Source organism: Falco cherrug, chromosome 12, assembly GCF_023634085.1.
Source record: "Falco cherrug isolate bFalChe1 chromosome 12, bFalChe1.pri, whole genome shotgun sequence".
NCBI classification, from domain to species: domain Eukaryota; kingdom Metazoa; phylum Chordata; class Aves; order Falconiformes; family Falconidae; genus Falco; species Falco cherrug.
In genome coordinates this window covers 25,102,976-25,117,746 of record NC_073708.1, presented here as the reverse complement: position 1 = coordinate 25,117,746, position 14,771 = coordinate 25,102,976, and the positions used below count along the sequence as shown (strand labels likewise).

The window sequence follows — 14,771 nt, the reverse complement described above, 5'->3', positions numbered from 1 at the left end:
CACCGGCACCCCCCGCCCCTCCCCCCCCCAGCACCGCCCCCCCGGGGTGCTCGGGCAGCGGCTGCCGGGAAGGTTCCAGCAACGGAGCCCCTCGGCTCTGCGGCAGGACCGTGTGCCCCAGGGGAACACCCCCCCCGCAGCTCCGGGAGTTAACGTGTGACGTTCACCCTGGCAAAGCCCCGGGGCACCGCGCTGGCGGCTGAACTTGAAGTCCACCAGCAAGAGGATTACGGACGGCTGTGTTGGTAGCACAGTCAGATCTAAAAGGTGGTGCTTTGCTTTCCACTTTGAATAGCCGAGAAGGTTATTTTCTTTTTCATGTAACATGCCTGTGAAACTTCCTAGTTCTCTTGCTACTAAACATCCTCCTCGGAAGAAAAACGGGCAGGGCACGAGCAGGACAGTCCCAGGTCAGCAGAAAGGGCTGGTGACTCAGACACAAGGGCTTCAGTTCCCCCCTCCCCCCGGTGACCCTTCCTGCTCCGGCAGAGGTTTCAGCAGGTGGAACCACCACTGTGCCCATCTGCAGCCACGTGGTCGGTCACTCCGAGCAAGAAGGCAAAGCCAACCCCAGCCTGGAAGCTCTTCCAGTGGCTGGTGGCAGTAGGTGACAGTGAGTGAGGAACAGCTGAGAGTCTTCCCTCAGCTCTACTCTGCTAGAAAAGGGTCACTCCCTTTAATTTAGCCAGAACTTAGTGCATGAACAGTATTGGTGTTGTGGGGCTTGGTAATAATCTCCGTGTCTCCAACAGATAAATTCTCCCATGGGATCAGGCTCCAGCTGCTGCACATCACAGCTGCACAACAAGGATTTTCCCACAAGTGGGAAAAAGTCTCCTCCCACAAACTGGGCTCCAACACCCACTGATTTCATCTTAACCTAGTACAAGTCAGAAGCACAAGAACAAGGGAATAAACAGAGGGTACTTCCATGGGAACTTTGAATGTTTAATATGGAAAATCACAGAACATCAACATGGGTTTTGCGTGGCTGCACATCTTCCACGAGAACAGTTGCAGTGACATGCTGACGCTCGGTCGCTGCCAGGCAGTTTTGTTTGCTCTTGGCATGGAGGATGAACGGGCAGGAAGCAGTACTGTGAACCCAGGAACTGCTGACACGAGCTGTGGAAGCAGATGGACAATCACGCCCACCTTCACTTCAAGTTCTTAAAGAGTTTGTGAGCAACCTAAAACAAAGAGACAAAGCACTCAGTAACTCATAGTGTAGGGCTGGAAATCGGTAAGGTGTTACCACCTGCCTCTTGGTTTTCTTGGCCACTAACACACATGGCCCCACAGGACTCCGCTCTTCTCAAGGCTTTGCATCAAGTCACTCAAGAAAAGTAACAAGCTGAGATTTTCTACAGAGTTTCAGCTCATGTTAAAAACGTTTAACTGTAAAATGGCAAACAGAACACAGAAACAGCAGAATGCCATCTGCAGGGCAGAAACCACGTGTTTGACTTATTCGTTTAATGACCTACCAAATCCCAGTTAGAACTCTTATAACAAAGATGAGCCAAACAAACGTTTAACAAGAAAAAGCATCAAGGCTCACAGTTCTTCAAAGCTCCCTCTGAGCAGCTACCACATCTCACACTTGAGCTGTCTGCACTTTTGGAAGTGTGGCTAAAGGCAGCTCTGCTCCCACCACCTGCAGGGATGTTGCAGCCACAGGTGCTGCACTTACGCAGTGGTCCCTAGCGTGCAGGAAGTCAAAAAGCTCCTCTGTGCACTGCTCTTCTGTGTGGGACCTGGAGGACACCCGTGCATCACACTGCTCCAGCCGCTCCCGCGCCTTCACGCATTTCTCTGTCTGCTCGCAGTGCTCCCGGACCGTGGTTAAAGGATCCTGCAGAGACGGGACTGCCATGAGAACAGAGACCTCGAAACACCGCTCTCCCCCAAGACCCAGCGACTGAAGAGGGAGCCGTATATTCACATCGAAGCTCGGATTCAAGCTGCCTCCCCGCTAAGCTTTGGATCTGCCGCACTGAGCAGCGAGGGGGGCCCAAGGCCCTGCGAGTTTCAGCGCTGAAAGGCACCGGCCATCTACCCCCGGGAGACTCGTGACTGCAGAGCTACAGGCCTCCTCCGCCGCCCCCGAGGCCCGCCAGCTCCCCGGACAGGGGCGCACCAGGCCCCGCTCCCCGTCTTACCACCAGCTCTTCCTCTTCCTCCTCCTAGGGAAAGAAAAAAAAGGACAGCCGTTACCGACCGCCCAGGCCCCGCGGGGCTCTCAGCGCCGCCCCCGCTGGCCTGGCCCGGCCCGGCCCAGCCCCGCTCACCTCAGGCTCCCCGGCGTGAACGACGGTGTCGCGCAGCCCCATGCCTCCGCTCCCGACACACAGAAGGACTCGCCAGGGTCACCCACCGGAAGTGCCGCTGCCCGCCCCGGAAGCGGAAACGCTCCCACGGCGCGTTGGGCCGGCCCCCCCAGGGTAACGCCTCAGGCCCTGACGCGTCCCTTCTAAAGATGGCAGCCGGCGGCGGCTGCGCTTGTGGCCGCCTCAAGATGGCCGCCGCTCCGCTCCCCTCCCTGCCTTCTTTTTGCCTTTCCTCCTGGGGATCTCAGCCTTAGGGCTGGGTGGGCTTGGCGGCCGCTAGGCGCGACCTCCCCGCCATGGCCGCCCGCTCCCTCCCCTCCCAAGATGGCGGCGGCGCGCGGGCGGGGGGCGGGTGTCCCGCCCCAAGATGGCGGCGGCGGCGGCGGCAGCGGCGCGGCGGCGCTGAGCGGGGCGATGGCGGCGGAGGGGCCGGGCAGCCTGTTCGCGCTGAGCGCGGCGGCGGTGAGCCGCAGCATGGGAGCCCTGGAGCGGGACGTCTGGGGTAAGGCGCGGGCGGCGGGGCGCGGGGCCCGGGCCCTGCCCGCACCCTGCCGCCGTCTCCCTCTGTCTCCCCACAGCGCTGCCCGGGCACCTCCTGCGGGGGCTCCTGCCGCTTCTCAGCGTCTTCCGCCTCGAGCGGGCCGAGGGCGCCGCGCGGAGAGCAGGTGACACCGGCGGGGACGGCGACAAACCCTTACGCGTACCCCCGGGCGGGAGGGACGAGTCCCTAGAACCGAGGGGGTGGAACGGGCCGCCCCACTCGCCCCCCGGCCTGGGGAGGTGGGGCCCACGCCGCGGGGACCCCCGGCCGGAGGGACCGACCCCTCCAGGCTGGCAGTGGGAGACCCGGGCCGGGGGGGCGAGCCCCTCCGCGGGGCAGGGGGGCACCGCCGGAGCACAGTCCCGCAGGGCGGGGGGCGACCCCCCCGGAGCACAGTCCCTACCGCCGGGACTGGGACGCCCCTCTGCGTCCAGACCCTTGAGCCCCGGCCCGTAGCCAGGCGGGGTTACCAGTGGTGCGGGCCAGCTGTAACGTTCCTTTTGAGGACCGACAAACCCTGCCGTTTGTTAATTTGCGTCCTTTAAAAGGAGGTGGCCTTCGCCTCGCCACAGAGCACCTTCGTTTTGCTGCAGGGGTCTGGGTCTGCGTCCCCCCGCACGGTCCCTTGTCTGCCCAGTGTCCCTGCCCGCGCTGTGGCAGCGCACTCAGGCAGGGAGAAGGGGTGAAAGTGCCCAGTTGATTGTTTTTTCCCCCCAGGCCTCTCGACACAGCCCATCTGGCGCAAGCTGTGGGACGATGTGATGAAAACCAGACCGCCCAACTCGGAGGTGAGGAAACGCTGGCGGTGGGAGAAGGGGTACAACGCAGACACCCCATTTCTGATGTCTTCCACAAGGTTTTGTTTTGAAGCCTGCCAGTGCTGCTGGTCACCTCCAAGTGATTGCTGGTGCTTGTTTGTAAACATTCATGATGCTCCAGACCAAGGCGTGACCCTGGTAGTACCGTAATTTTGGGAAACGGGGTTCATAAAAGGAATTGTAGTGTCCACCCTTCATTCACAACAGCAAGTTTGCAGAAGGAATAAATCCTGTCTTTAAAGATGTAATTCTTCAGGAAATGGAGGATAAAAACAGCATCTTACATCATGCTTACACCTACGCTGGCAAAAAAATGTGCCAATGTCTTAGAAAGCACTGGAAAAATGCAGAAGACTGAGCTTGGAAGAATGGTTTTACATAGGAAGATTGTAGCAGCTCCATTGGTTCAGCATTGCAAAAGAATCGTTAACAGACAGCTTAATCACAGCCTATAAATAGATTCCTGGGAAGAAATTCCTGATGATGTGGGTTTTAATAGGCAAAAACATGGCATAGCTTCAAACTGCTGACTATGTTTAATTAAGGCCAGAAGCAGGATGAAGGGAGAGCAATAGGAGTAACTCAGTTATTCAACTAATACACTGAGGAAGGATGCCGAGAACAAGGTAGTCTCGGTTGCACTAGCTGTAGGTTTTTTTTGGACACCACGTTTACCAGGTTAGCAGATAGCAATAATGTAACTTCAAAAGAACCAGAAAAATTGTGGCTGACTTGGTTAATATGGCCCTGTTGTTCAATTGCAGAATATAACCTGTTGGAGGAAGAAATTCCTTGAAACGTTCTTTTCAAATGTTCTTCATGGTGTCTTGGATATTTCCTCTGACTGGCGTCTCAACGACCATCACTTTTCCCCGCTGCTCCACAGCTCCCCGCACGTTTCCCAGCTTACCCTCTGCAACATGCTGCAGGGCGCAGTGGAGCTCACTGCTGAGCACAACCAGAAAGTGCTTGAAAACCTGGCTGGCTCCCTGCGGATCCTGAAGTTCCAGCGCCTCCTCTCCTCTGACCAGTCCATTAGGCGTTCGCTAGTTTTACTTCTTCACCGGCTGATTCACCATGGCTCTGTCAGTCAGGTGTCCATGTATTCCTGGCCTGTTCCCGACACGGTTCTTCTTGTTCTCATTTTGAGCATGAGTGCTGGGTTTTGGCGCTCGGGAAATGCCCTTGCGTATCACAGCAGCCCGTGTGGCCTTTGCAGAGAGGATGACAAAGCCCAAAGCCGGGAGTCAGCACAGGAGCGAGCAGAGAGGGGCCACTGTGGTGAAAGGGAGTGGAGCGATGGTGAGAAACAGAGATCCCCCAGGGCCCCGGAGGAGGCTGCTGCAAAGGTGGATGGATGTGAGGCTGACGCTTACCTGAACTCTGTCCTCTCCAGACCAAGAAGTCCTCCTCTGCAAAACCAGCTGTGTGAGGAGGCAAGCAGCAAGGTGCCCTGTGACCACACCAGCGTTCAGGGAGGATCTGCTCCTCTCTGCATCTCAGAGCAGCTGTCCTGTCACCCAGTTCTTCGAAAGACACGTAGACGGCTGAAATCTGCAGTGGGAAAGAAACGTCGCTGCCTCAGACGAAGCAGGGGACCACACACTGACCCAGAAGACCTGTATGATTTTGTTTTTACTGTTGCTAGAGAGGATAACTCGGAGCGACTGTACAAAAACAGTGCCACAGAAGGAGAAAACGCAGAGAACTGGACCAGTTCCTCCTCAGGATCCCCATGCACTGGCCATGCTGGCTGTAAGAAAAGAGGAGCATCTACTGGGATCTTTCCTCTGAAAGCTGCTCGCCGCTTCCGAAGTGTGTCCACACTGGAATTGTTTTCCATTCCTTTGACTGGGGAAACATGTCGTACTCTGAGTAACCTGCTGAGCTCCTGGGTGTCTTTAGAAAACTTGGTTCTGTCTTACAATGGTTAGTGGTCTGTACAGGTTGCTGCCTTCCAGCCTTGGTCTAACGGTCTGACTTGTTGCTCGGGTTTACCCTGGTTTTATTTTTACTGGAATGGGCATTGTAAGGTATTGGTACCCGATCCTGAGAAGCGCATCAGTAGAGGTGTTTAAGAAGTGTGAGGACTAGTTTGAGGGAGAGAATGGGGCTGTTCTGCCCCACAACAGCCCCTGCCTTGTGCTTAAATGCCATCCAGAGAGGGCGAAGAGCCAGATCGCCATCTCCCATATACACAGTCTAGCTTAAGAACATGTGGATAAAGCAGTCTGTGAGTTTTGCCTTTGACTTAGGTTGCTTGGCCATAGGTGCAGCTCCAGCTGCGTGTGTGTTGGTGTCTCTGCAGGCACAGCTAACACCTTTCTGTACAAATGCTGTTCCAGGCCTGGGTGCAAACATCTTCTGCATCCTCTCTGGGCTCCGGGCCCTCTCCCGCCACTCGGACTGCCACCTCCGTGTGGTGCGCGTGAGCGACATCTTCTCCCACATGCCTTGCATGGAGCTCGTTTGCTGCATCCTGAACGCCTTTCCTCAGCTCCACACGCTCTCAGTCAGCTTCGACCTCAAAAACCAGCTGGAGGGGAACGGGCCAGAGGGGAATCCAAGCTGCGGTGAGGTAGAAATCCCAGGTAGGAATCGTCATTCTGAGTGATGATCGGGACGTGGCAGGCAGAGCTGTAAAAGCTTGGCATGGGGATTTGAACTCTACGCTGTTACAGTGTAAATTAAGCGATTACTGCCTTGCCTTTCTGATTTAGATGGTGTTGCTGTTTGTCATTTCCAGTCTGTGATGTGCTGTGTGGAGCCTGAGTCTTGGACAAAGCACTGTATTGCTGTGTACCAGCCTGCTGCAACATCAGCTTTGTACAAGGCCAGGCATACCCTGCTGGCACTGACTGTTCACACAGCCCACAGGGAGTGTATCCCACCAGATCTGTAAATTGGTTGGAAGCTTCTGCTTTGTGCATCCTATTGACTGTGAGGCTGTAAGACTTGGACAGACACTTAAGCAGAGGGAAAGCATCTCTTAATTGTCACAATCCCACAGGTGATGGCAAAGCAGTGCCCCAGCCTCTGGATTGCGGTCTGGGAGCTATAGCAGCATGTTCTCGCCTCACAGGTCTCTAATCACCCTTATTAGCCCTCGAATGACCATAAAAGCAGTGAGCAAAGCCTGAGCGAGTATGGAGTGGGGTCAGTGAAGAGCTGTGCTCTGGGAGGACACTGACTGGTTTGTGTGTAAAGGGTGACCTCTTCTCAAGTGTTGTTTCGCTGCCAGAATGCAGTAGGAATCAGTGGCCCTGTGGTCTGGCAGGAGTCCTGAAATGAGCCTTAACTGATCTACGTTACCATAGGTCTGAGTTGCCGTAGAGCTCTGTGTGGCAGGGCACGATGCATAGGCATTTTCTGCCAACCTAAATGATAGTCATGTGTCAGGCATGCAGACGTCTTGCTTGCTGTAGGACCTAGCTATGAGCACTCCAGACCAAGCTCTTTGATTGTGGTTTTAATTTCCTTAGAGAGCTGCCTGGAGCAGCTGGAGATCCGATTCCCCAGGGAACCTCTGCACACTGCCTTCCTGCTGCCAGTGCTCAAGGCATCAAGATCCCTCCAGCAGTTGTCCCTTGACAGCGCCACGCTGCCCTGTTCTCAGGAGCTTGGGCTCCTTTTGGAGGCACTCAAAGGTACTCTGCTAACCTGCAGGTAGCATCACTGTGACAGAGTGGTCTCGTTGCTGTGATCTTCCATCCTTTAGCATTAATCCCGCTTAGATGAGTCCATTTCTTCAGTGTGGACATCCTTGAAGTCTCCTGAGAAAAGGAAGTGGGTGTCATCCATCCCACTTCTTGTGCTGAGCATGTGAATGATCCTGCAGAGCAGGATGGTTCCTTGTTAATTACCCACAATCCGGCACAAATTATCCACAGTCTGACTTGTTTTCTGGGTGTTAGCTGGTAGTTGGGTCAGGGTCTTTTTATCCCAGGGACGTACAGTGCTTCACCTGAGAACTTGTTTTCCTTTTAGAGTGTAATCCGAATTTGAACAAACTGAGCTTTCATGATGTGAACCTGGCTGAGCACCAGAAAGAAGTTCTGCTTTTGCTTCGGGATCCTGGCCTGCAAGGTACAGTAAAATCTTGGGTGTGGCTGCTTTTGGTTGGCTGACCTTTAAAGAGGTGACCTTCAGATGTGTAAGGTGTAGCAAATATCACTGTCCTGGAGCAGATTTGGAACATGTCTGGTTCTTGGTGCCAGCAGGGCAGAGACAGGAGCAGCTGCAAAGCTGGTGTATGCTGCAGAGAAGAGTCCATAGTCTTGGCTATAAACCAAAGATGTTTTAACCTGCAGAGCACGTTAGCCTTTAACTGGCAAAGCCACTTCCCTGGGTGTGATCTCTTCTCTCTTCCTGTGACAGAGCGGCAGTGCTGTTGTATGCAATCCACTGCTGGGGAAGCTTCGTTCTTGCATACGGATTAGGGACTGGAGCTGCCTGCAGGATGTAATTATGGAATAATGAAGCACGCAGGGAGTACTAATGTGTACTGTCTATCTATTTCTTCTGCAGAAATCACATTTTCCTTTTGCCGGCTGTTTGAAAGCTCTACTACTGAGTTTTTGTCAGAAATAATCGACACTGTGAAAAGAAACTCATCTTTGAAGAGCCTCAAACTGCCTGGGAATCGCCTTGGTGCGTACTGTGCATGTTGCTATGGGGCCTTGACCTTAGACCACCTCTCTTGGAGATAGCTTCAGGGCTGGAGTTAGGACTATGCTAGCTGGTGACCTTAGTGCTGAACTTAACACATGCATCATTAGGGTGGATTTAGTTCACAAAGTAAGGAGCACAGAGTTCATTTTTTAAAGGCAAAATTTCAGTTGCATTCAGCAGTGTACCAAGAGCCCAGGTGCTGTGCAGGCATTATGGTTGCTTTTCTCTGCAGTAAAAGCAAGTTATCAGCAGGGCTTCAGCTGTGCCTGAACACTGATCTGCGTCAGACTCTTTACAGGAACAGATCCGGCAGCAGACACACTACTCTCATTTAGAGGCACAGGTTTTCCCCAAGTTTAGGTAGTTTGTGCCTTAAAAGCTGTTGGTAGCCACTGGAGGGATGGGAACAAGTAAAGTAAGGGTTTGTGTCAAAGAAGTGGAACTGGATTTACAGAAATTGCAGACTTTTTTGGATCACAGGCCAAGTAAAAACATTTGAGAAATCAATTTCAGGTAAATCCAGAATATTGTTCTCTGTTCTTTTAATGAAATGAAATGGGAAAGCTTGGGATCACCTGAAATACACTTATTTTCTAAGGTTTGTGTTTAACCCTGCATGGTTGTGTGCTTTTGGCTGTTTTTAGAACAAAGCTGCATATTGACTTTTCAAACAAAACTGGGGTTTTTCTAGTGAAACGAACTGCCCTGTCAGCACATGTTCCCATTGCCTTGAACACAGTGCTGAGCCCTTTGTGCTGCATGCACATGCTTACAGCCTCCTTTCTGCACTATTACCCCAGCCCTGTGGCCATTGAAATACTTAAGACAGTTCCCAGTTTGCACCTAACACCCGTATTTCTCCCCTTCTAGGGAATCACAGGCTGGTTGCCCTTGCAGACATTTTTTCCGAAGATTCCTCCTCTTCTCTTTGCCAGCTGGATGTCAGGTATTCTGCTGCTCTAAACACACCGAATTTCTTGTTTGGGGAGGGCTGGAGCTGAACTAGCCTCAGACAACCTGAGAAGCCCGAGCATGGCTCTGTTCCTTCCTCGAGGAACTGCGTGCACAAGAATTGCTTAGAGAACACTGCAATGGGCACATACAGCCTCTGGGACCTCCAGCATCTCTGAGGCATCTCACTGTCCTTTTTATAAACGAGTCAAGCTCTATCTTAAAAGCAGCTTTGGTTTGCTGCTCCCTTGGGAGGCTGCTGCAAGCCTTTCCTGTACTGTAAGTTAGAACTAATGTCCCTATGTATGTTTATTCTTAGCCACCAAACTTGAATGGCTGTTTCCACTGCTTCTGTATAAGGAGAGAATGCTGTTGTTGCCCTGTCAGATCCCGTGAATGCCTCTGCATTCCTTTTGTTATCTTTGGTGTTCAACCTGAAATGCTGCTCTCTTCCTGAGCAGCCATGCAGACACTCACCTTCCTGATGTACATGGAGGGTAGCGCTGCTGCAGTACTAACAACTGTTTGGTTCCTCCCCCTGCCCCCACCTTCTTTATGTCTCTCAGGTTGTTTAGAGTACATAGGCATAACTGTTTATTTAGCCATGGCCAGTCCTTCAGCAGCCTCAAATCCTGATTGTTACTGTGCCTCTCTCAAGATTAAATCCATCATGCAACTTCATATTTATGTATCTATGCAGGGGAAATGACCTTTTAATCTCCTAGAAACACCAGGACCTGACACATGCTCTCCAGGTTTTCTCAGAAGGAAGAGAGAAATGATGAGGCTGACACTGGCAGCTGTAGGTTGAGCCAGGCTCCTTGGTCCAGGAAGTTGACAGCTGCTATGAGACCAAGGTGCTTCTGGCACTGCTTAGCCAGCAGCTTGGGTCCAGCACCATTTTAAGGCCACAGCTAGGTCTAAAGTCAGTAGTAAGGAGGCCAAAATAATAAGTTCTCAGTAGTTACCACCTTAACTTTGTAAAGCTTGCAGCCCTTTGTATTACTGTGCTTCAGTTTTTGCTTTTCATCAAAATTAACTGACCATTCATGCTTTGTATTGGTGAAGAAAGTTGTACTTTGCATTGGAATGTCCTCAAGTACCTGCACTGGCGGTTACTAGAAGTAACAGTAATTGAAACTGCTTACATTATAGCTTATACAGTTAATGACTTGTGTCCTTCTTTCCCTGAAAGCTCAAATTGCATCAAACCTGATGGACTCCTGGAGTTCACAAAGAAGCTGGAAGGTCACATCCAGCAGAGAGGGGGGCAGATTCAATTCACACACCTCCGCCTCTTCCAGAATTGGCTGGACCAGGATGCTGAAACAGCTCAAGAAGCTCTTCGGCGTCTCAAAGCTGTGTGTAGTGTGGTCAGTGATTCGTGGGACTCCTCCCAGGCCTTTGCTGACTACATCAGCGTCATGTGATGGATGCAGGAGCAGGAGAAAACAGATCAGCTTGAACTAAGCAGCTCAGTTCCTGGGCAGCAGATCCTATTTCACAGCACAGGTGGGGTTTTCTTCTCCTGGTTCAAGCAGCATACAGTTGTTCTCATCACTTTTCTGTTCATTTGATGAAGGGGTACCACAGTGAAGTGACACACAAGAACATGTGGGATAACAGCTGTATTTCCATGTGATCTAACTATCATCTTCTTGGTTTGAAGATTTTAAGTGGGACAGGTATCAAATGAGTTTGTGTGACTTCTTGCCAGATTTCATGTTGCTTCAGCCAATGTCTCATCAATAACTGTCTCCACTATTGGAGAGACTCAAAAGCCATCTGGTTCTGATCCTTGACAACCAGCTGTTGGTGACCTTGCTTTTGAGCAGGGGTGTTGGACAATGACCTTGAGATCCCTTCCAACTTCAACTGATCTGTGAATAAGAACTTCTCCCTCCACTTAAAGGGAGTAGAAAACAAGCCTTGATCTTTTACATTTGGAAAATTTTACTTTGTAAAAAAAAAATTCTTTATGGACCAACCAGCCTCCTGTTTATTTGCAACCATATTGCCCCTCTACACTCTCTGCGGTCATTTTACAGAGGTTTTGAGTAGTTTGTTCTTTTGTAATGTTTTTATAATAAAAATATAGTTAAGACCCATAATGTATGAATTTTATTACTGGCTTGTAATGTGACCTAATTAAAAAACACTGCTAGATCAGGGGATCCTGCCCGTAACAAAGCAAATGATTTTTGAAATGGAGTTACCTCAACAGAACCTGATTTCCCACTGCCTGCATGATCTTTCAGGCCAGATGTTCAACATAAAGGTGAATTTTTTTTCCTTTGTACAAATCCTTTTGTTCCTGAGTAATCAGCAAGGTTCACATTTCACCACAGAAATGGATCCTGCAAGTTACTGATCAGCAGCTGTAAGCCATAGCTGTCAAGGAAAAACACGAGTGCACATTTAAGTGCTATAAAACTGCAGAACCTGAAGAAAAAACTTGGCTAAGTAGAAGGCACAGACACCAACAGCATGAGAACCAGTGCTGAATCTGACCAAGTCTACAAGACCAGTTATTCCCTGTTCCGAAAGGACTGTGTTTCAGGCACATAATACGACAGCAGAGAAAAAGCCATGGACTCATTGCTGTTGCAGCAGACTGAACAATGCCAAGCGCCTTCCAGCCTCTCAGAAACCACACTGTTATGCTATTCCACAGCCACACAACTGTCCAGCAGGTACTGCCACCCACTGCCCCTCTCCTTCAAAGGGACTGAAGTGGGATGGACTGCCACAGCAGCCTGCCCTTGCCCCCACAGGGGACAGTAACCTGTTAGGGAATCCCTCGCTGCTCCTCATGGGAATGATGATGAAAAGTGAAGGTGACGGCAGCATCCCATGCAGCCTTCAGCACAGAGTCCTGAAGCCCCCTCTTATCAGCACAGTGGTTCCACTGGGAGAGGTCAGAGGTACAGTCAGACCCTTCGGGAGGGGGCCGTACCTGGTGGCCATTCACACAGCGATGACACTTGATCCTGGAACAGAGTCAGCGTGAGGTTCTATTTTAGTGTACAGGTTGTTTAAAAATGCAGCCCAGTAACATTTGGATTAACTCCCCTCGACTGGAAACATTGGCAAGTAGATTTTCAGACAGGATTAATTACTGCCACGTTTCATTTAAAAGTACAACTCCTCTGTGGCACGTGCAACAGATAAGGAATGACTCTCTCACTTTCTGGAAACTCTGGGGTTCTGTTTCTAATAGCACGCCCCCTCCCTGTTTAGCCATGTGGGAATGGTCCAGCAGGACCCAGAGGAAGTTCAGGAGGTGTTTCCTCAAAGGTGAGGGATGTTGCTAGGGGCAGATCTTGAGCGAACACCCCCCACTGCTAACACCTTAGCACTGTGTCAGGCTTCCCAAGTTCAAGAGAGCACACCACCCTCCAAACCGCTCCATCCTGGCTCCCACCATGGCCACTGGGTTGTGCTCAGGCTGTTTTGCAGACACCCTACTGAGCTGCCACATGAGACAAAGAGCAGTAGCAGCCTTGCCAGCAAGCGCTGTTGCCATGCAGACAAGACACCTCCAAAGAGCTAAGCTTCCGAGCCGGCTTAAAACTAATCCTCTTCACTCTTGCCTGAACTAAAGAGTTTTAACTTTCACAGTGAAGCATTTTCCTGCACTCCCTGTCCTCTTTCTGGTGGCTACAATACCACAGGTCTCAGGGGTGGGGGAGAAGGGAAGGCAGTGCAGAAGAGGATTCTTTTAGCCCCCAGAACAGCACTAGGGTTGGCCTCATGAATTCTTAGCAGATGGAGTAGCCTGGCAGTAGAAGCAGTTCAGCACCTGGAGATCACAAACCATCAGGAAGAGACCAGCAAGGAAGGACCAAGTCGGGCCCCACCAATTTGAACAGCTCTGATCAATTTCTTTTCATTAGCTGCAGTATTTCATAGCCTCCAAACACAGGGAGCAACAAGATAGTCTGCTCACTTGTCCAGTCAGCACAGCTTTTCTAGGACAATAAAAAGGGAGGACAGCAAGGAAGTGCTCATTTTCAGGTGGTTAACAGCCTCAAAAGCAGATACACTGGAGGCCCTCTCTCTCTTAAGCTTCCTCCTGCTGCCTGAGGAACCCCTGAATCACTAGAAAATCTGGATTTTTTTTGCTGACCCCATCCATTAGTCATTCAGTATACTCACTTGTCATGGGTGTCACTGGTGGTGGTCTCATTCAATGTGAAAAGCTCCTTCAGCTCCCCAAGTGAGAAGTGCCTTTCTACATCCTGCTCTTCATCCACCACACAGCTGCTGAGGGCTTTCTTGTGGGTCTGGCGTTGGAATATCTTCTCCTCTATGGTCCCTGTCTGCAGGAAAGAGTGTCAGAGATGAAGCACAGTTGGACTAGTTTAAAGGAGCACGACAACGGGAAAGTGGCACAGATCAAATGGCAGTAAGCTGTCAGGACCATTTAGTGCCCTGCCAGAGCAGTACAGCTGACAGGCAAGTTTTACTAGCTGCACTCCAACTATGTCCTATTTGGTTGCTGATCTAACCCAACTCTGCTTCTCTTGTCTTTTGCCGTGGCTACAGGTGCGGATTCAACAGATATGGATGAGGAAAAGGTGGAGCTGCCACTCGTGGCTGAAGCTCACACACTGCACCAAGTTGTGCTGGCAGGAAGGAAGGGAAAGGAGCTGAGCAGCTATAACCACTGCCTCAGAAAAAAGAAAACCCAAAAAACCCAAAACCAAACAAAAAAACCCAACACACACAAACACAAGTCCCCCCCCAAAACAGCAACAAGGTAGCCCTGGGTGACACAAGCATCAGCAGTATTTGCTGGTTCACCCACACACAGATCAATCACACCCACTGTCTGGAAGGAGGTAACTAAAATCTAAAAGCAAAATGTCTGTTTTGCAAACAGATGTAATATAAAGGAGGGGGTAATTAGTCAGGATTTGCAAAATGGTTTCCTAGTTCTACAAGCCAAGAAGGACCCTGCTTCCAAGTGCAGCCAGGTCAGATAAAAACTGGAACACCATTAGGAAGAGCTGGACAAAGAACATCTGTTTTGTCAAAGCGAAACAGTAATTGATCAAGGAACACAAGCTTACAAAAAACCCCAAAACAAAACACAAAACCTCACCATCTGAACTGATGAGAGGTAACGGTGAGCAAGGGCAGAGGCAACATTTCTGAGCAGTAATCATTACTGGCACTGCTGGACAAAGTGTTACAGCAGCCTGAAAAGACTAATCTCCTTCGTGTTTTTCCTTTACAGAGCCTGCTAATTGGCAATCCCATTCCAAAAGCTGCTGTAATTCTGAGAATGTACTTGCTGTTTATTAAGTACACATACACCCAACCAAAACAGACTGCAGCCAGACTGAAAAACAGCAACTTCACCATCAGACACCCCATGAAATTAAAGAAATCAGATGCCTAAATGACTTCAAAGGAGCATCTCATCTGGAAAGCCACAGTTTCCAGTTTCTATTT

The 14,771-nt window shown here is 50.9% G+C and overlaps 3 protein-coding genes across 5 annotated transcripts in view; 1 reads left to right on the top strand and 2 right to left on the bottom strand.

The window, feature by feature from the left end:
- Positions 1 to 927: 927 nt before the first annotated feature.
- LOC129737184 (cytochrome b-c1 complex subunit 6, mitochondrial) lies at positions 928 to 2,429 on the bottom strand. The gene is made up of 4 exons (XM_055724854.1): positions 2,292 to 2,429; positions 2,163 to 2,186; positions 1,694 to 1,855; positions 928 to 1,190 (listed from the first exon to the last, which is right to left on the bottom strand). Exons 1-4 carry the CDS (start codon positions 2,331 to 2,333, stop codon positions 1,158 to 1,160), a joined length of 261 nt encoding a protein of 86 aa, XP_055580829.1. The 5' UTR covers positions 2,334 to 2,429; the 3' UTR covers positions 928 to 1,157.
- A 211-nt stretch (positions 2,430 to 2,640) lies between these two features.
- LRRC41 (leucine rich repeat containing 41) lies at positions 2,641 to 11,422 on the top strand. The gene is made up of 10 exons (XM_055724827.1): positions 2,641 to 2,832; positions 2,909 to 2,995; positions 3,589 to 3,659; positions 4,454 to 5,618; positions 6,035 to 6,280; positions 7,172 to 7,336; positions 7,677 to 7,775; positions 8,217 to 8,339; positions 9,231 to 9,306; positions 10,507 to 11,422. Exons 1-10 carry the CDS (start codon positions 2,655 to 2,657, stop codon positions 10,739 to 10,741), a joined length of 2,445 nt encoding a protein of 814 aa, XP_055580802.1. The 5' UTR covers positions 2,641 to 2,654; the 3' UTR covers positions 10,742 to 11,422.
- The window catches only part of RAD54L (RAD54 like), a 23,265-nt gene continuing 16,541 nt past the window's right edge, over positions 8,048 to 14,771 (bottom strand). For 2 of the 3 annotated variants that reach the window (XM_055724828.1, XM_055724830.1), the window contains exons 17-18: positions 13,470 to 13,633; positions 11,405 to 12,301 (exon numbers count right to left, since the gene is read on the bottom strand). In XM_055724828.1, the coding sequence (XP_055580803.1) occupies positions 12,100 to 12,301; positions 13,470 to 13,633 (366 nt within the window). In that variant the 3' untranslated portion in view covers positions 11,405 to 12,099. Of the gene's footprint in view, positions 8,142 to 11,404; positions 12,302 to 13,469; positions 13,634 to 14,771 lie in introns of those variants that run through there. The other variant, XM_055724829.1, reaches the window with a different exon arrangement.

What these genes read in the sequence shown, in the direction of transcription:
- LRRC41 (XM_055724827.1), top strand. Translation starts at nt 2,655, where the DNA reads ATGGCGGCGGCGCGCGGGCGGGGGGCGGGTGTCCCGCCCCAAGATGGC. An exon ending in GGGCGCCGCGCGGAGAGCAG is followed by an intron (nt 2,996 to 3,588) that starts GTGACACCGGCG and finishes TTTTCCCCCCAG; the next exon opens with GCCTCTCGACACAGCCCATC. An exon ending in TCGGGATCCTGGCCTGCAAG is followed by an intron (nt 7,776 to 8,216) that starts GTACAGTAAAAT and finishes TTTCTTCTGCAG; the next exon opens with AAATCACATTTTCCTTTTGC.
- LOC129737184 (XM_055724854.1), bottom strand. Translation starts at nt 2,333, where the DNA reads ATGGGGCTGCGCGACACCGTCGTTCACGCCGGGGAGCCTGAG. An exon ending in TTCACGCCGGGGAGCCTGAG is followed by an intron (nt 2,187 to 2,291) that starts GTGAGCGGGGCT and finishes TTCTTTCCCTAG; the next exon opens with GAGGAGGAAGAGGAAGAGCT. An exon ending in AGGAAGAGGAAGAGCTGGTG is followed by an intron (nt 1,856 to 2,162) that starts GTAAGACGGGGA and finishes CCGTCTCTGCAG; the next exon opens with GATCCTTTAACCACGGTCCG.